Below are 15,105 nucleotides of genomic sequence, written 5' to 3' on the forward strand. Positions count from 1 at the left end.
AGTAAAGATATATAACCGACGTTTCAGACCTGAGCCCTTCTTCAAGGTATAAGTAAAAAGTAAGCAGGTGTCTGAATTGGTGAGGAGGTGAGAATTGACTTAGGTTGTTGTTTGGAGCTCTCTGGAAGCAGAGCAAGGGGAAAAGGAAGAGAGAGAGAGAACTAGGGAAAAAGAAGGAAAAGGGGGAGAGGGAGAGGAAAGGAGACAGAAGGAAAAGGGGAGAAAGGAAAGGAGATACAGGGAAAAATGGGGAAGGGGGGGGGGGCTAATGGAAACCAGAGAAATTGATGTTAATGCCATCTGGAGAGTGCCCAGATGGAATACAAGGTGCTGTTCCTCCAATTTGTTGGGTGGTCTCAGTCTGGCAAATTTGACAACAATCTGTCTAAAATTTCCATAATTCTATACACATATAGTTATATTGAACCTTATGATTCAAATTCTTTTGATTCAGCAAATGAAACATAAACCAAATTGCCTTTTTATTTTTGTGACAAGCAAGTTTATTGAACTAAAAGTGATATTCATTAGTTTTATATCCTGCCAGTGTGATTCTGCATCTGAAACAAGAATGTATGATATTAAGACATGTTATCATTGAGAAAGTCCTGTTAAGCAGCACTCTCCACCTCAAAAGGCTATAATTAGTTCATAAGTTTTCTTGGAGGCAACTCCATCAGAACATGCAAAGATTTTGACTTCTGGACCTTCTTGCCTTAATTTTGTGTGAACAACTGTTAAAATATGTTTTATTTCTAATCTTTTTTTTTCTGATGAAAGCACATTACATTTTCTGGGATTTTGTTCGATGTGCACAAATTGTTTCTGCATTTTTGAAATTTAAATTTTAAAACATTTTATTTACAACATGGTAGTGGCCGATTCCGGCTATTGAAACCTGTGCAGCCCAATTACACCCAATTAACAAACAATCCTGACATTTTGGAGGGTGGGAGGAAACCAGAGAACCTGGACAAAACCCAGACAAGGAGAATGTACAAACTCCTTACAGACAGCACCGGACTCAAACCCAAGTTGCTGGTGCTGTAACAGCATCCCACTAACTGCTACACTAGCCATGCCCCCTGTAGTAATGCAGTAAAATAATTGGTGTGAAAAACTTGTGGATATTTTTTTCTTCCTCCTTTGTGTTTTGCTTTCCTGTTCCAATATAATCTTGTGCTGCATGCAGATTTGGATTGCCCAATATTTAGGGAAAATATTCATAGGATATGTTAATTAGTACACTAAAATACTTTTGAACATCGTCATATTTTTACACAGCTTTGGCATTTTCTGTCCTTGGATTTAGATTCAAACTACATTCCAGATTGATCCCTAAATTCAAGTAGAATATTAACAATGCATTGTTGGAGATGTTGTAGTGGTCCGCCCATTAGCAAGTGAACTGGAACACAAAATGGTGGACTAACACGATGAGCATACACACTAACTGCCCTCACTGGCCAGAAGCCTGCTTGGCAGGAACCATGGTCAATCAAAGACCAGCATGCCAGTGACGTCATATCTGCCCGCAGTGGCAGGAATACCCGACCCAGTGGCGGGAAGCTGGGCTTATAGAAGCAGGGCTGGGGAGATCAATAAATCAGTCTTGACTTCACTTACACCCGTGTGTGCGTCGTTCTTCTCTTGCTCTACAGTAGTGCCTTGCTACAATGTCATATTTTGAGTATTGTAGTTGCACTAGGGATGCAGTAAGTGAAAGAACCACACAGTTGAAAGAGTTGAACCAACTGACTTTAATAGAACTCTTGCACACGCTGAAATCCCTCGGAACCCGATGATACTTGTGACTGCCAGGGCATTTATGACATCAGCCGCTAGGCAGTGGGCTTTCTCTTCACCCAGAGCTCTTACCCGCAACTCCATGAGCCGGTTCATTTGTTGCGTGGGCAGGCCAGCACAGTATGAAGTAAAATGGAGGATTGATTTCTGTGTTCAGGAGAATGTTAACAGTTCTCCAATGTATTCATGAATGGAATAAAGTGCTACATTTTTTTTTTATTTTGCAGCATCTCCTTCACTTGATACTATCCTGTGTGAACCAGTGAACCCTAAAATTGAAAAAGAATTGATTCTATCTTGTAAAGTTCATTCATTTTATCCAAAAAGCATTACTGTCCAATGGTTCAAAGATGAGGAACCTATAAAGGATTTCACAATATCTGACATAGTTCAGAATCACAAGGATAATTTGTTTGAATTAACCACTACTTGCACAATAATTCCAACGTTATCAGACTTGCAGAGTAAATATCAATGTCGGGTTACACACAAGAGCCTGAGATCTCCAAGCTTTGTGGAATATGTTCTTGAAAATTTAGGTATGTTCACTCTCCAATATTATACTATAATTTAAAAATAAATATTTTTAGTATATAATTACATTGTTTTCTTATTTCATAATTTTTATTTACTCAACTTTCTTTTGTCATTCCTCTTAACCTGCGTGATTATGTTTGATTGTTTACTGTTTCTGGTCAGAAAAACATTGTTGGCCAGCGTCCTCCAGTCATTGCTGGAGAGGCTGTGGCTGGGGTTTCCACACGCAGTCATACTACAAGGAAGGCAACCAGAATGAAGGCAGGAACAGAAGATCCTTTGGTTATGCAGAAGAAGCAGGAATCTGTTGAGCCAGAATCTCTTCCAATTGAAAAGATTCTTGTGAATCTTGAATCTAAATTATCTTATACAATGCAGGGATTATCCAAGATTATGACTGAACTTGGTACTAGGTTTAATACCCTGGTGAAAATACATTCTCAACAGATGGCTGAGTTTGGAGCTTTTAAGCTTGAAGTGAGAGATAAATTTAATTTGTGTGAAGAAGATATAGACGAAATACGGGATCAAGTTTTTGATGTGACCAAAATGGTTGAAGACTTACAAATTCAAAATAAAAATTTGGTGAAAAAGATTGATTATTTGGAAAACCAATCCAGATGGAACAATATAAAGATTATTGGTTTGCCGGAAGGTATGGAGGGACCAGACCCAAGAAAATTTTTTACTGAATGGATTCCGCAGGCGCTGGGTCAAGAACATTTCCCGGAAGGTATAATACTGGAACGTGCTCACAGAGCTTTGCGTAGAAGACCTATTTCAGGTCAAAGTCCAAGACCTGTTTTGGTTCGTTGCTTGAATTATTACGACAGAGAAATAATTTTACGAGTGGCTATTAGAAATGCACAACAGAGAAAATCACCCTTGATGATTCAAAATAATCGAGTTTTCTTCTATGCGGATTTGAGTCAAGAGGTTATGTTCCAACGATGGGAATTCAACCCTGCTAAAGAGTTGTTGTGGAAGAAAGGTTATAAGGCAACCTTTAGATATCCAGCTGTTTTGAAGGTTTTTCAAGATGGTTACCAACCAAAGTTCTTTGATTCTCCAAAGGAAGCTATAGCATTTGCTCAAGAGTTGCCAATCACTCAGTTTCAACAGAGATATAGTCCGCCGCGATCTCCAAGGAGACAAGAGATGGAAGAAAAGAGCCGTGCTCCAAGAAGGAATGGTCGTAATGGTGACTCGGCAGTTGGAGCTGATTAAAAGAAGAGTTGTCCTTTTTTTTCTAATGCTTTTTTTCCAAAAAAAGGGATATTAAATAATGATGATGTTAGTTTAAGATGAAGTGAGAGTTGGGGGAGAGAACTGGATAGGCACTATTTTCTGAAAGTCATCTGCTACGTGTGAGTTATCTCACACCCATTTTTTTTTGGGGAGTTACCGCATTGCGCGGTTTAGACGGGATGGAGTATTTTTAACCTCCTACCCGTTTTTTTTTCTTTTTTTTTTGTATTATTAGATTAAAGAGTGAAGGGTTTTTTTTTGTTTAAATAATAAAAATTTATTTTATTTTTCCTTTTTTTTTCTTGCAAAAGATATTTGATATAAGTGGTTATTCTATATTTGTGTATTATCAGTTAAGATCTTTTGTAAAACAGGTATGCGGTCGTCAAATGGATTTACTGTCTGAAACTGATTTTGAGAAATATGTGCTCTCATTTCCAAAAAAGAGTTATATATCAGGTTTGTATCGTATTTTGTTGGAAAGTGAAAGTAAAATAGATTGGGATAAAGATAAAATGAAATGGGAAAAAGATTTAAGTTTAACAATAACTGAAGAAGATTGGTCTGAAATCTGCCGTAATAGTGTTCGAAAATTGATTAATGCTAGATTGGCGATGATTAATTATAGTTTTATACATCAATTATATTTAACACCCGAAAAATTTAAAAAATTTGGTTTTAGTAAGTCAGATCTTTGTTTTCATTGTGATCAGGTTTCTGGTACTTTTTTACATGCTGTTTGGTTGTGTGATCGGTTACAACAATTTTGGAAAGGTATTCAATCTGTATTTAATAATCTATAGAATCTTCATATTGCATTAGACCCTGATATATTTTTATTAGGGAATATGCAACCGTTGATTGATTTAGAATTAGATAATTACCAGATCTCTTTTATTTACTTAGCGCTGGCAGTGGCCAAGAAATGTATAGCGATTACTTGGAAGAATAGAAATGTAATGTCTTTAGATAGGTGGTAATCAGAGATGAAGTTTTGTTTGGTTATGGAAAGAATATCTTTTTCTATACAAGATAAGATGTCTTTTTATGAGTTAAAGTCGACCCCATTTATTGATTATATACAATTTAAATAAGTTTGAATTAATCATTTTTTTTAAACTTTTTTTATTATATATTTTTTCTATATACAATGTTTTCTTTTTTTCTTTCTTTTTTCTTTTTTTTTTAGTTTTTTTTTATTAGTTGGTTTTTTTTGTTTAAGTTCTTTTTGTTTTTTCATATATATTCTTATATAATAAAAATTTTTTGGATTAATAATTAATACTTAATTAATATTTTTTTGATTTTTATATATAGCGATCTTTTTTTTTAAGATATATATTTTTAATTTTTTTAAAATTATACTAATAGTATTAATTCATCACTCTTTATCGTGGGGGTGAGGGTTTAGGGGTTAAAAATAGTTTTTTTTTAGTCTTAGTTTTTAGTTGTTAGGGGGAGATGCCGAGATTGGTATTGTATTAACTATGTTACTTTGTACTTGTATTATTTTATTTTGTATTTTTTCTGTATGTGAATTACTTACTTTCTTTATATGTTAAAATTAATAAATAAAGTTTCAAAAAAAAAAGAAAAACATTGTTGAGTTTAAATGCTCCAGTCCTCATTCAATAAGTCACACAACCCCTTGGTGAAGATAGGAGCCAATGTTCAGCCAGTGGAGTGTCCCAGTTGTTCCCCGTCCACAGCAGCTGTTTGAATAAAGTTGTGTTTTAATAAAATGGTAGCGCCCAAGATGAAGAGTCAGCTGATGCTGCTGGGGTAACTCTCCCTAAAAGCCAGCAGTGAAAGGAAGTTGTGACCGGGATGTACTGTTAGTGACCGGGACTGCACTGTTAGTGACCGAGACTGCACTGTTAGTGACCGGGACTGCACTGTTAGTGTAATGACTAGCACAACACTGTTTCAGTGCCAGTTACTGGAGTTCGAATTTAAATTTTGTAAGTTATGGGAATTACCTGATAAAAGTGAACTTTACATAATTAAATACAATATTGATTTAAAAAAAAATAAATTACATTTTGCACTGTCTTTTAAACTGTGTATTCTTAATGCACATGTAGGCATTGAAACGGTGATTCCCAATCAACCAGAAAATTTGCATATGCGACATCCGTGATCCCCATAGGTGGCGGTTTTACTGTACTTGCCAAGACTTAATTTACACCTGCAGATACTTTTAAACTACATATCATGATTTAGGAACTCTTGGAAGACTTTGGGTTACCTAGATTTTAGGGTCACTTTTGCAATGTAGAGACATGGAGATATAAAATGCCTGTAATCAGAATTAATTTTAGAGAACATCTATGTTTAATGCGAGTGGAAGAAGAGAGCATAATACAAATTGGATTTAATTGTAACTGATCACTTTCAGGTGGGTGGATTTGGTGAGAGAAGGAACTTCAAAAATATTATTTCCCAAAAGAATTATATTTACTAAATACTACCCAATTAAATAACAAGTCCTATACTTGTACCTTTTATATGGTGATGTGACAGACATTGAAGCATCCAAATTATAATGGTATTTATTTCAATTATTTGAAATCAGATGAAAGTATCTTGAGCCATATCTGAAAATCCTAAAACAGCAATGCAATGGAAGTTCAAGTTTAATGCACCATGATGGATTAATTATTTTATTTGAAGCTATATGAAGTTTATTTCATGGTGCCTTGATTTAGAAAGACTCTGCAGCTTAAAATGTAATATAATTGATTAAAAGAGGGATTTTGGGAACAAAGTTTTTTGTGGAGTTTATATTAAATGACAGGCTTAACAGGAGACCTGTATGCATCTTTGTGTGAATTTAAATTGAGGTCTAAATATTTATAGTTTATATTGTGGTATTTTGGTTACTTTATGAACATTGAATTCATATGGAACCAATTTTTTTGTGGAACATGTATCTGAAACAAAATTTAAGCTTCATCTCAACTTTTTTTATTCCTCTTTATTACAGCATCTTCCCCCAAAATAAATGAAATTACATGTGATCCTGTCCAGCCTGAAATAGGGAAAGAATTGACTTTGACCTGTGAGATAAAGGAGTTTTATCCAGAGGATATTCAAATCCATTGGTTCAGAGATTGTGTGAGAATAGATGAAAATCAAAATCTTGGAATCATCAGTGAAACATTAAGTATTGAACATGGTCTGTACCACAAAATCACCAAATTAACCTGGATTCCAAGCACTGATGATCAACAAGCTGAATACAAAGTTGAGGTTTGCCATTCAAAGTCTTCTGCCAATCTACTGAAACAAAGCTTTCAGCTATTTCTTAAAGGTAAGTTAAAATGGAGTAGATTTTAAGACCTGTACCATTGAGAATGATTGGAGTTTTATAATATTATACAGGTAACTCCACATCACAGGAGAAGTGTAGTGGTTCTGTTCTAGAAAATGCTTCATATTGCAATTTTCTATAATGCAAAGCAGCATCAAATGTGCATGTGTCAAGAAACGAGAGTTGAAAGAATAATTTTATATTTATTTATTTATGTACTTTCACATAAATTTGGTGATAGCAAATCTTACTCCTAATCTCCAGTTTTTGGGTAGAGAATTCTATGCAGGTACTTACCACCATCAAAAGTATGACCCATGTAAAAGTTGACACCCACCCCCCCTCAAAATTTGACATGAAAAATCAGTCCCAAAAACTCAATTATTGATGTGTATATACTGTAAGGTGGAAGCTGCATATTCTGCAGTGATGAGCCCATCTGACCCTGCAATATATCAACATCATCTGAAAGGCTTTACTTTGAGTATAATCAAATATTGTTAAATGGATGTACTAACACTCATCTATTGGACAAGGATAAGACAGACAAGGCACCCAATACAAATATAAATTTCCTTCAACACCAGCTACCTGCAAGTGCTGCTTCCCATGTGAATAGCACACATAAAGTACCGTGATATGTTGAATGTATTTTAATATCACCTCCCAAACCTCAGTCACCGAGATTGACAACACCAGGTTCCCGGAGCATGTTGTGGTCATCTGAAATGGGCATCCACTGCAATTGTTTCATTCTATTGGGTTTGCCACAGGTGAATTCCACTCAGCTGCACCTGTCTGACATCCAACCGGGGCAGTGGGTTTCATTCTGCATTTAGGTCTCAGGCTGGGTATCCTCAAAGCATAATCCCCGGGCATCTGACAGCCAGTGACAATTTGACAGATGTAAAAGTCCTTTAAATTTGTCCAAAATGTACATCAATTTTAAATAAATTGTAATGAAAAAAGTAAATCATTAAAACACACACTAAAACATGAACAAATAATATTAAAATAAAATGAAGTCCACAATTTTCTTTTTCACTGGATGGTTTATTTCAATTGAATGGGGTTGCCTCTTGTACATTGATTCTCCTGGCATACTTGAAGGTGAAATGAGAAGTATATTGGATTTTATTTGCATCTTGTATTTCTCCACCATTTGAGTCAACTAGGTGCCCAGCAATAAAGCAGGTAATCATGTATGTTAGATTCAGGGCAGATTAGAAGTTCAGGACTTCTGGACAACTGACAGCCTGATTCCTGAAGTTCCCAATAGCCCAACCCTAACTGAGTCAAAATTTTGTCACCTTCTGCTTAACAGCATGTGGGAGTGTGTTTATGCTTTACTTCAGTTGATCAAAGGTGAGTAAAGATTGATTAACTATCTCTGTCAACCATGTCCACTCTCTAAGGATAGTTCTCAAAAAACCTTGGAAATACACTACGGCTTAATTAAGTCTTTTATGGCTATTATTTTTTTTCATTATAGGCGCACCCAAATTTTCGGACTTCAAAATGGAGCCAAAGGTCCCATTGTATGGCCGTCCTTTATCTGTATCTTCTTCAGTCTATGATATCTTAAATAAAAATATTTCTGTTCAATGGTACAAGGGATCGCAGCTTATAAAAAGTGGAGTAATGAATTCAGATTTAGTGCATACCCATGTGAACACTTACAAGATAAAGAGTTGCCTTCAATTTTTAGTGACTGCAGAAGACTTTGAAAGGGAGTTGATCCTTGTGTATAAAGATATTTCTAAAAACGAAGAATTCAGGAGACGTATTCAGCTGCCCCTGAGAGGTGAGTGTATGGCAGATATGCTTCTTTTAACTGTATATTAAGAATTTATTATTTAACGTTTGCATTGGAAATGCCAAAGATTTTGCAATGTGTACAAGAGAATGCCTTTTGTTCATCACTTTTCACTAGTTTTTAGAAGAAACTTCTCGTCTTTGGATGTCTAATTCAATGTGGGATTCTCTACAGGAGGACTCATATCTAATAACAGAAGAACCAACAGGGTAGTTCCTCAGCTAGTCAGATTGAATAGTATTCACACACACTCACTCATTCTGTAAAGAATAAACATTGGAGGTATTATGTAGAAAGCAAATAATAATTAGAGTCTTAGAGTTATACAGCCTAGACACAACTGGCCCTTCATCTGATCATGCCCCTGCTGTATTCACACTAATCTCATTTGGCCACATTAGGACCATATCCTTGTCTACTTGATTCCATGGCCTCTTTTGGCAGGACAACCCAGTTAACAACCACTCTCCTCTGTAGATTAGTTTATACATTGTGTATTAAGCAGAAAACAATTAAAATTTTCCTTTTACAATCTTTTTATTGTTTAACACACAAAAAATCCATAAATATATAAAATGCGAGGTTATAGATTATAAATCAAATAAATATACATTATAAACAAACAGTAATTGATTCCCCATGGCTCTATTGTTAAAATAATAAAAACAGTCGAAGAAAAAAATCTTATCTATTCTAAACTATCTAACTAACCTAAATTAAATTATCTAATCCCCTCACCTAATAGAAGTTGGGATGCCTTAAAACAATAAAATTCAGTAATAAACAAAAAAAATGCTCCTTTACATAAATGGAATTAGTTAACATGAAAGGGAAAAACAAAAATGAAACATTATATTAAAGCAGGCTTAAGAATCACGAAAACATTTGCCACATACTATCAAATTTAATATCGGTATCAGTTATAGCACATCTAATTTCTAAATTTAAACAAGCTAAAGTTTGGCATAAAAAAAAACAATGAAAATTTTGCTGTATCATTTTTCAATTAGAAAGTTTTTAGGCTTCTCAAATGAACTTCTTAAGCCCAAAAAGGATGTTTAAAATGAACACAATCTTTTTAATGACTCAACTTGCAGCCATTTCAAATTGGGTAATTAGCTTGATTTTTGCAGCTGGATGGTTATATGAGCACAGACTTTATTGGCATCGTTAAAGGATATCACTGCAAAAACATTTAGAGTTCCGAGGTATGAACGCCAGAGATTGCCGCCAGTTTAATATACCTACAGTAAATTCTCTGATACATGTGTGAAAAATCATTTATTGCTGGTTTTCAATGAATATTGCTTATGAAAAATTAAAAATGATTTCATTTATACATTTATACATTGTTTTAGAACATAAACAAAGTACAGGTATACCCTGTATAACATGATTTTGAAAAGTGTGGGTTTTGATACAGTATGACACAGTTTGAAATATCTGACCCGCAGTTTAAAATTTGCAATGTTAAAGTTTTATTGTTGTTGCTACTTAAACCACCTCCTAACACTTTGCAAGGCTCTAGTTAAAAATATTTGAAATCTAGGCACTGAGCTGTGGAATTGAGAGAGTTAAGTGGCTGTGTTGAAAGTTATTGCTGTCCTCGGGGTGATCGGGCTTCCTGCATTATCCCACAGCACGCTGCCTTACACTGATAGGAATCTGTTTTTTCTTCATCTCTGCTCTGATGTGGCAGATCAGCGAGTTTGCAAGCAACTGAACAATGCCAGTTTGTATGGAGGGGAACCCCTGGAATTTGCTGTGGAATAGAGAGAGTTAAGTGGCTGTGTTTTAAGTTATTGCTGTCCCCGCTGTGATCAGGCTCCCTGCACTATCCCATGGTAGTACCAATTTAGTGAAAGTCTCATGTGGGCGATTTGACGCAAATCTACATTTTACCCCCTCCATAAATCTTCGTCCGCGAAGCCAAGCCAAAGATATGAGACAAATACTTGCTTCAATTAAACTATGTTCACGTTGCCAATAAAGATCAATTTTATATATCCCTTTTATAGGATTGAACCATATCAAAGTGCATTGTAATAATGCTTTGAACAGTGTGACTTTCCATAGCACTGAACTTGTTTGGAATGCATTAACCATGTTATACAGTGTATGCCTGTACAGTAAAACCCATGTTATCCAGAATTCAAGCAACTTGCAAAAAAAAAAATCACAGAAAATAAATAAGTAAAAAAACATGAAAGTTTAAAATTGGCACGCTTTGCAATTAGTTTGTGCAGTTTCGAGCATCCGGAAAATTCACTTATCTAGCATCTATCAATCCCAATGGGAGCCAGACACCAGGGGTTTTACTACATTCAACTTAAACAGTTATTGATAAAATTCTTCAACAATTGATTACATTTAATGTTTGTGACTTCATTTTTCCACAGCGGTCACTCCCAAGGTATCAGAAATCAAGTCCAACCCTGTTCAGCCTGAAATAGATGGAAATGCCACTCTTTCTTGTAGAATTTCAGAGTTTGCTCCCATGGATATAAACGTTATTTGGAGCAAGGGATGTAAGATATACAAAGTTGAGGAAATCATCGTAGAAGTGCCGAAAATTGATGAAACTGGGCTGTACTCTACAATGACAAGACTGCCGATCATCATAAATGAGGATTCAGAAGAATATACTTGTGAAATTGAACATGAGAAGACCAATGATATTGTTGAGAAAAAATTTACCTTGAAGATTTAGTTTTGCTTTGTGATTTCACAACCTAACATAAATTTTAATTTCACTTGCCTGTGCAGAATTAATCCAATAGATGATGATGCAAAGCAGGAATGTGAATTTAGATCAGAAATACTTGGAAGTGTTTTAAATTTAGAAGTGCAGCATAAGTGTTCTCCATTGTGAACATCACGACATTTACAAATGACTAACAGCTACATATTACTTTATTTACATAGAGTGACGTTATGTACAGTCTGTTTTTCAGAGGATAACTGAGTATAATTCCATAAACTTCAGAAAGTAGCCAAATCCATTTGAAATAATGACATTGAAAAAAGCAGTATTATTTTAAAATATTATGTCTTTGGCAATTGCAAGTAGCCTGTTTTTGTGGGCCTGGGATTGTTGTCAGCAGGCCAAGTAAAGATGGTAAATTTTCTTTTGTGAAAAACAATATTGAGCTGGATACAAAGGTTTTTAATTGTTTGTTAATTTCTTGATCAAAGCATGGTGGAATTTGAATGTGTTTTCCAGATTTTTGCCCAGCATTTTCAATTACGAATCCAGACATTTAAATACTTCTCTATCTTTCCAGTGTTATCCAGATATTTCATCACAGGAAATTATTGTATTTAAAAAAAAATATTTTAAAGTTTTCATCCACAATGCAGTCAATTATAAGGTTATATTTTAAAGTCACAGGCAAATTATGTACCTAACATAATAGCATTTATTGTATTTTTTAAAAATATTTTAAAGTTTTCATCCACAATGCAGTCAATTATAAGGTTATAAATACATACTTTATATTAAACATGTATACACTACATTGTGTTTGATTTCCCTCCACCCCCTCACCTCAAAAACCCTCAAAGAAAAAAAATGTAAGAAATAGAAAGATTAAAATAGATATAGGAAAAAAAGAAAAGAAAAGTGAGGATTTCCTTAGAAGTACTCTTCAGAACAAAATATCATATATGTATATAATATTTCTTAAGGAAAATCATATGGATAGACTCTAAATTAACATTCTAAATTCAGGCACCCCTTTTACAAAGTAGTCTCATATTAATAAATTTTAAAAAATTATTGTTGCCATCAGTTAATGGAATCTTCCACTCTGCTGGGTAACAAAGTAGAAACATTTTTCTTAACCAAATTAAACTCTCTTCCTTAATTCATTAATCCACAAATTCTGCTGCTTGTTTACAATTCTTCTGCTGCTTGTTTACATTTGTAAAAAATTTCTTGTTGCCATCAGGTATGAAATCTTCAAAGTAGTTGAGTAATGAAGTACAAACTTATAACCCTTTTGCCAAATGGTTTTCTTAACTGAATTAAACCCCCTTCTTCCAGTCAACAATTGTGAACTGATATCTGGATAGAAGAAAATCTTTGATCCATGGTATTCAAGTGGGTTCTTTCTTATTCTTGCACTTCTAGATGCCAAGGCTAAGATTTTTTCTTTATCTTGATATTTTAAACATTTAACCACTATAGAACGAGGCTTTTTATCTTTGGTTGTGGTCGTGGCCTAAGGACTCTGTGCCCTTTCAGTTTCAATAGGTCTTTAAAATTTATTCACCCCAAGAACTTTAGGTATCAATCTTTGTAGGAATCGAATTGTATCTTATTTGTCGTCTCCCTCTTTCAATCCAACAATTTTAATATTATTTCTTTTACTAAGGTTTTCCACATTATCAATTTTATCCAAATACTTCTTCCTTTCAACAGATTTCATTATAACTTAATTCTCCAATTTCCCTATTCTCTTCTGTACATTTTAAACCTTTGCTTCCATTTTATTAACCTTAAATTTATTTTACCCACATCTTGCATCTTTTCCATGTCAGCGTCATCTTAATAAACTTTGTATTCCTATGTTTTACTTCAGCCCTCAGATATAGTATTTCTTGATTCATTTCTCTTACAACTCCCTCAAGTGGAGTCTCTTTAAATTTTCTCTTCCCTGTAGCCTTTTGTATAACCCCATACTTAACTTGCTCTTGAGATGCTGGTATATCTTATTCTTCCTCCTTGTTCTGTATCTTCATCATTATCACTTTCTGGCTTCATCTCTTTTATTTCTTGTAAAAAATTAGCTTTTGTTAATTTTTTTTTATCATCACTCCTCAAATGAACTGAGCATGCCTGCCAATTCGGGCATATGCGGTTACATACTTCCTTCTCATCCAACACCATTTTTCCCAGTCATCAGGAGGGGCACACCTACAGGCGTCCCCTTCATCTCCCCCTTCTGTCAGGACTTTGACACAACTCCAGGTCCAGGCTCCTTCTGCGATGGAGGCCTCCTTTCAAATTTTTTGGAGATGCTGCTAAACAATTCAACAATGGGGTTTCTCTTATTTGAATACATCTTAAAAGGTAAGTATGTTATTCTTACAATGTTTCTTACTATTTTTTACTATGCTTTACTTCATTTAAATATTATTTTTTTCCTATTTTCCTGGGAGGATCAGGGTCCCACATCCTACATCCTGTAGTCACATGACTATCCCCTGCATTTATTGTCTTGAGGAAGATTCAATACAGCAGAAGTGTCTCATGAATGTTGCATCAGCTGCGATAAATTCTGTTATATTTGTAGAGAGTATACACCTAAGGCTCAAAGATGCAGCATGTCTGCACATTAAGAATGGCTATGAGCTCTACTTCAGTTGTAAAATTAATGACCAAGACAAACCCTAGGTTTAGTGGCATAGCTAGGTAGGGGAACCACTCCCCCTGAGCACATTTGTTCAAAAGTGGCACCTTTTTGAACTGTGTGCTCACCAGTGGCGGATTAACCATTATCTTAGGCTGAGTAGGCTCAAGCCTGGGGCCCAGAAGGGAGGGAGGCCCGATTGGTTTAGCAATCGCTGATTGGTGACCAATGGTTTTTTAGACCTGTTATCATTTGGAGTCCCGGCTTTAAACATCGATTGTTCTTTTTCTCCCACTGTGTTCCTCTTGCAGATTGTGTTTGGCTTCAGATTATGACATCTACTGTCTCCTTGTATTTTTCCAGTCAGCTATTAGCTGGCACGGATTGGGGATTGCATGCCATGCATGCGTGATTTACTGCAAACCCAAGGCATGAAAAGATAGTCAATTTATGTTCGAAGTAAATCAGAGATCTGCGAGTAAAATGTTTTATTTAAAAACTAAATTAATTAGATGCAATTTGTGTCCCACAGTTCACGTAGGTCGAGGGGAGGGTTTGGAGTCGGGTGTCAGGAGCTCCAGTGTGCGGTAGGCTGAGGGCTGGTTTCAATTTCTTCAACCTACCCAAAATTAGCATTAAATGTAAAATTGTTAAATAATACACATTTTTATTATGTTTTGATACAAATAACAATTATCTACTTCCATTAAAACTGTATCTTCCTTAAGTTCCTTGTGTTAAATACAAAAGAAAAATGCATAATAAACTTAGTTTTTGGTACGTGTCATGAATGTGTGCACATTAATTTCCTTGTGAGCTGGTTTGCAAATTGTGTGGGCACATGGACAGAGGCACAGCTTTGAGGGAATAGTGGCTTTTTTTTATGTGGTCATCCCCCCCCCCCCACTGTTAAAACCTGGCTACACCCTTGACTGGGCTACTCACATTTGTTACATTTGCTACTCACATTCAGCCTGAGTGCCTGTGACAGCATCATGTGATTAAACTTGCTAAGTTCAATAAAAGTTCAT

General features: G+C 35.1%; 1 protein-coding gene across 2 annotated transcripts in view; it reads left to right on the forward strand.

Annotated features, from left to right (window-relative positions):
• The window catches only part of LOC138743283 (uncharacterized), a 30,183-nt gene extending 15,324 nt beyond the window's left edge, over positions 1 to 14,859 (forward strand). Inside the window, exons 7-10 of one of the 2 annotated variants that reach the window (XM_069898364.1) lie at positions 2,034 to 2,345; positions 6,578 to 6,904; positions 8,397 to 8,708; positions 11,120 to 14,859. In XM_069898364.1, the coding sequence (XP_069754465.1) occupies positions 2,034 to 2,345; positions 6,578 to 6,904; positions 8,397 to 8,708; positions 11,120 to 11,430 (1,262 nt within the window). In that variant the 3' untranslated portion in view covers positions 11,431 to 14,859. The remainder of the gene's footprint in view (positions 1 to 2,033; positions 2,346 to 6,577; positions 6,905 to 8,396; positions 8,709 to 11,119) is intronic. The other variant, XM_069898371.1, reaches the window with a different exon arrangement.
• The last annotated feature ends 246 nt before the right edge of the window (positions 14,860 to 15,105 follow it).

Source organism: Narcine bancroftii, chromosome 1 (genome assembly GCF_036971445.1).
Source record: "Narcine bancroftii isolate sNarBan1 chromosome 1, sNarBan1.hap1, whole genome shotgun sequence".
NCBI classification, from domain to species: Eukaryota; Metazoa; Chordata; class Chondrichthyes; order Torpediniformes; family Narcinidae; genus Narcine; species Narcine bancroftii.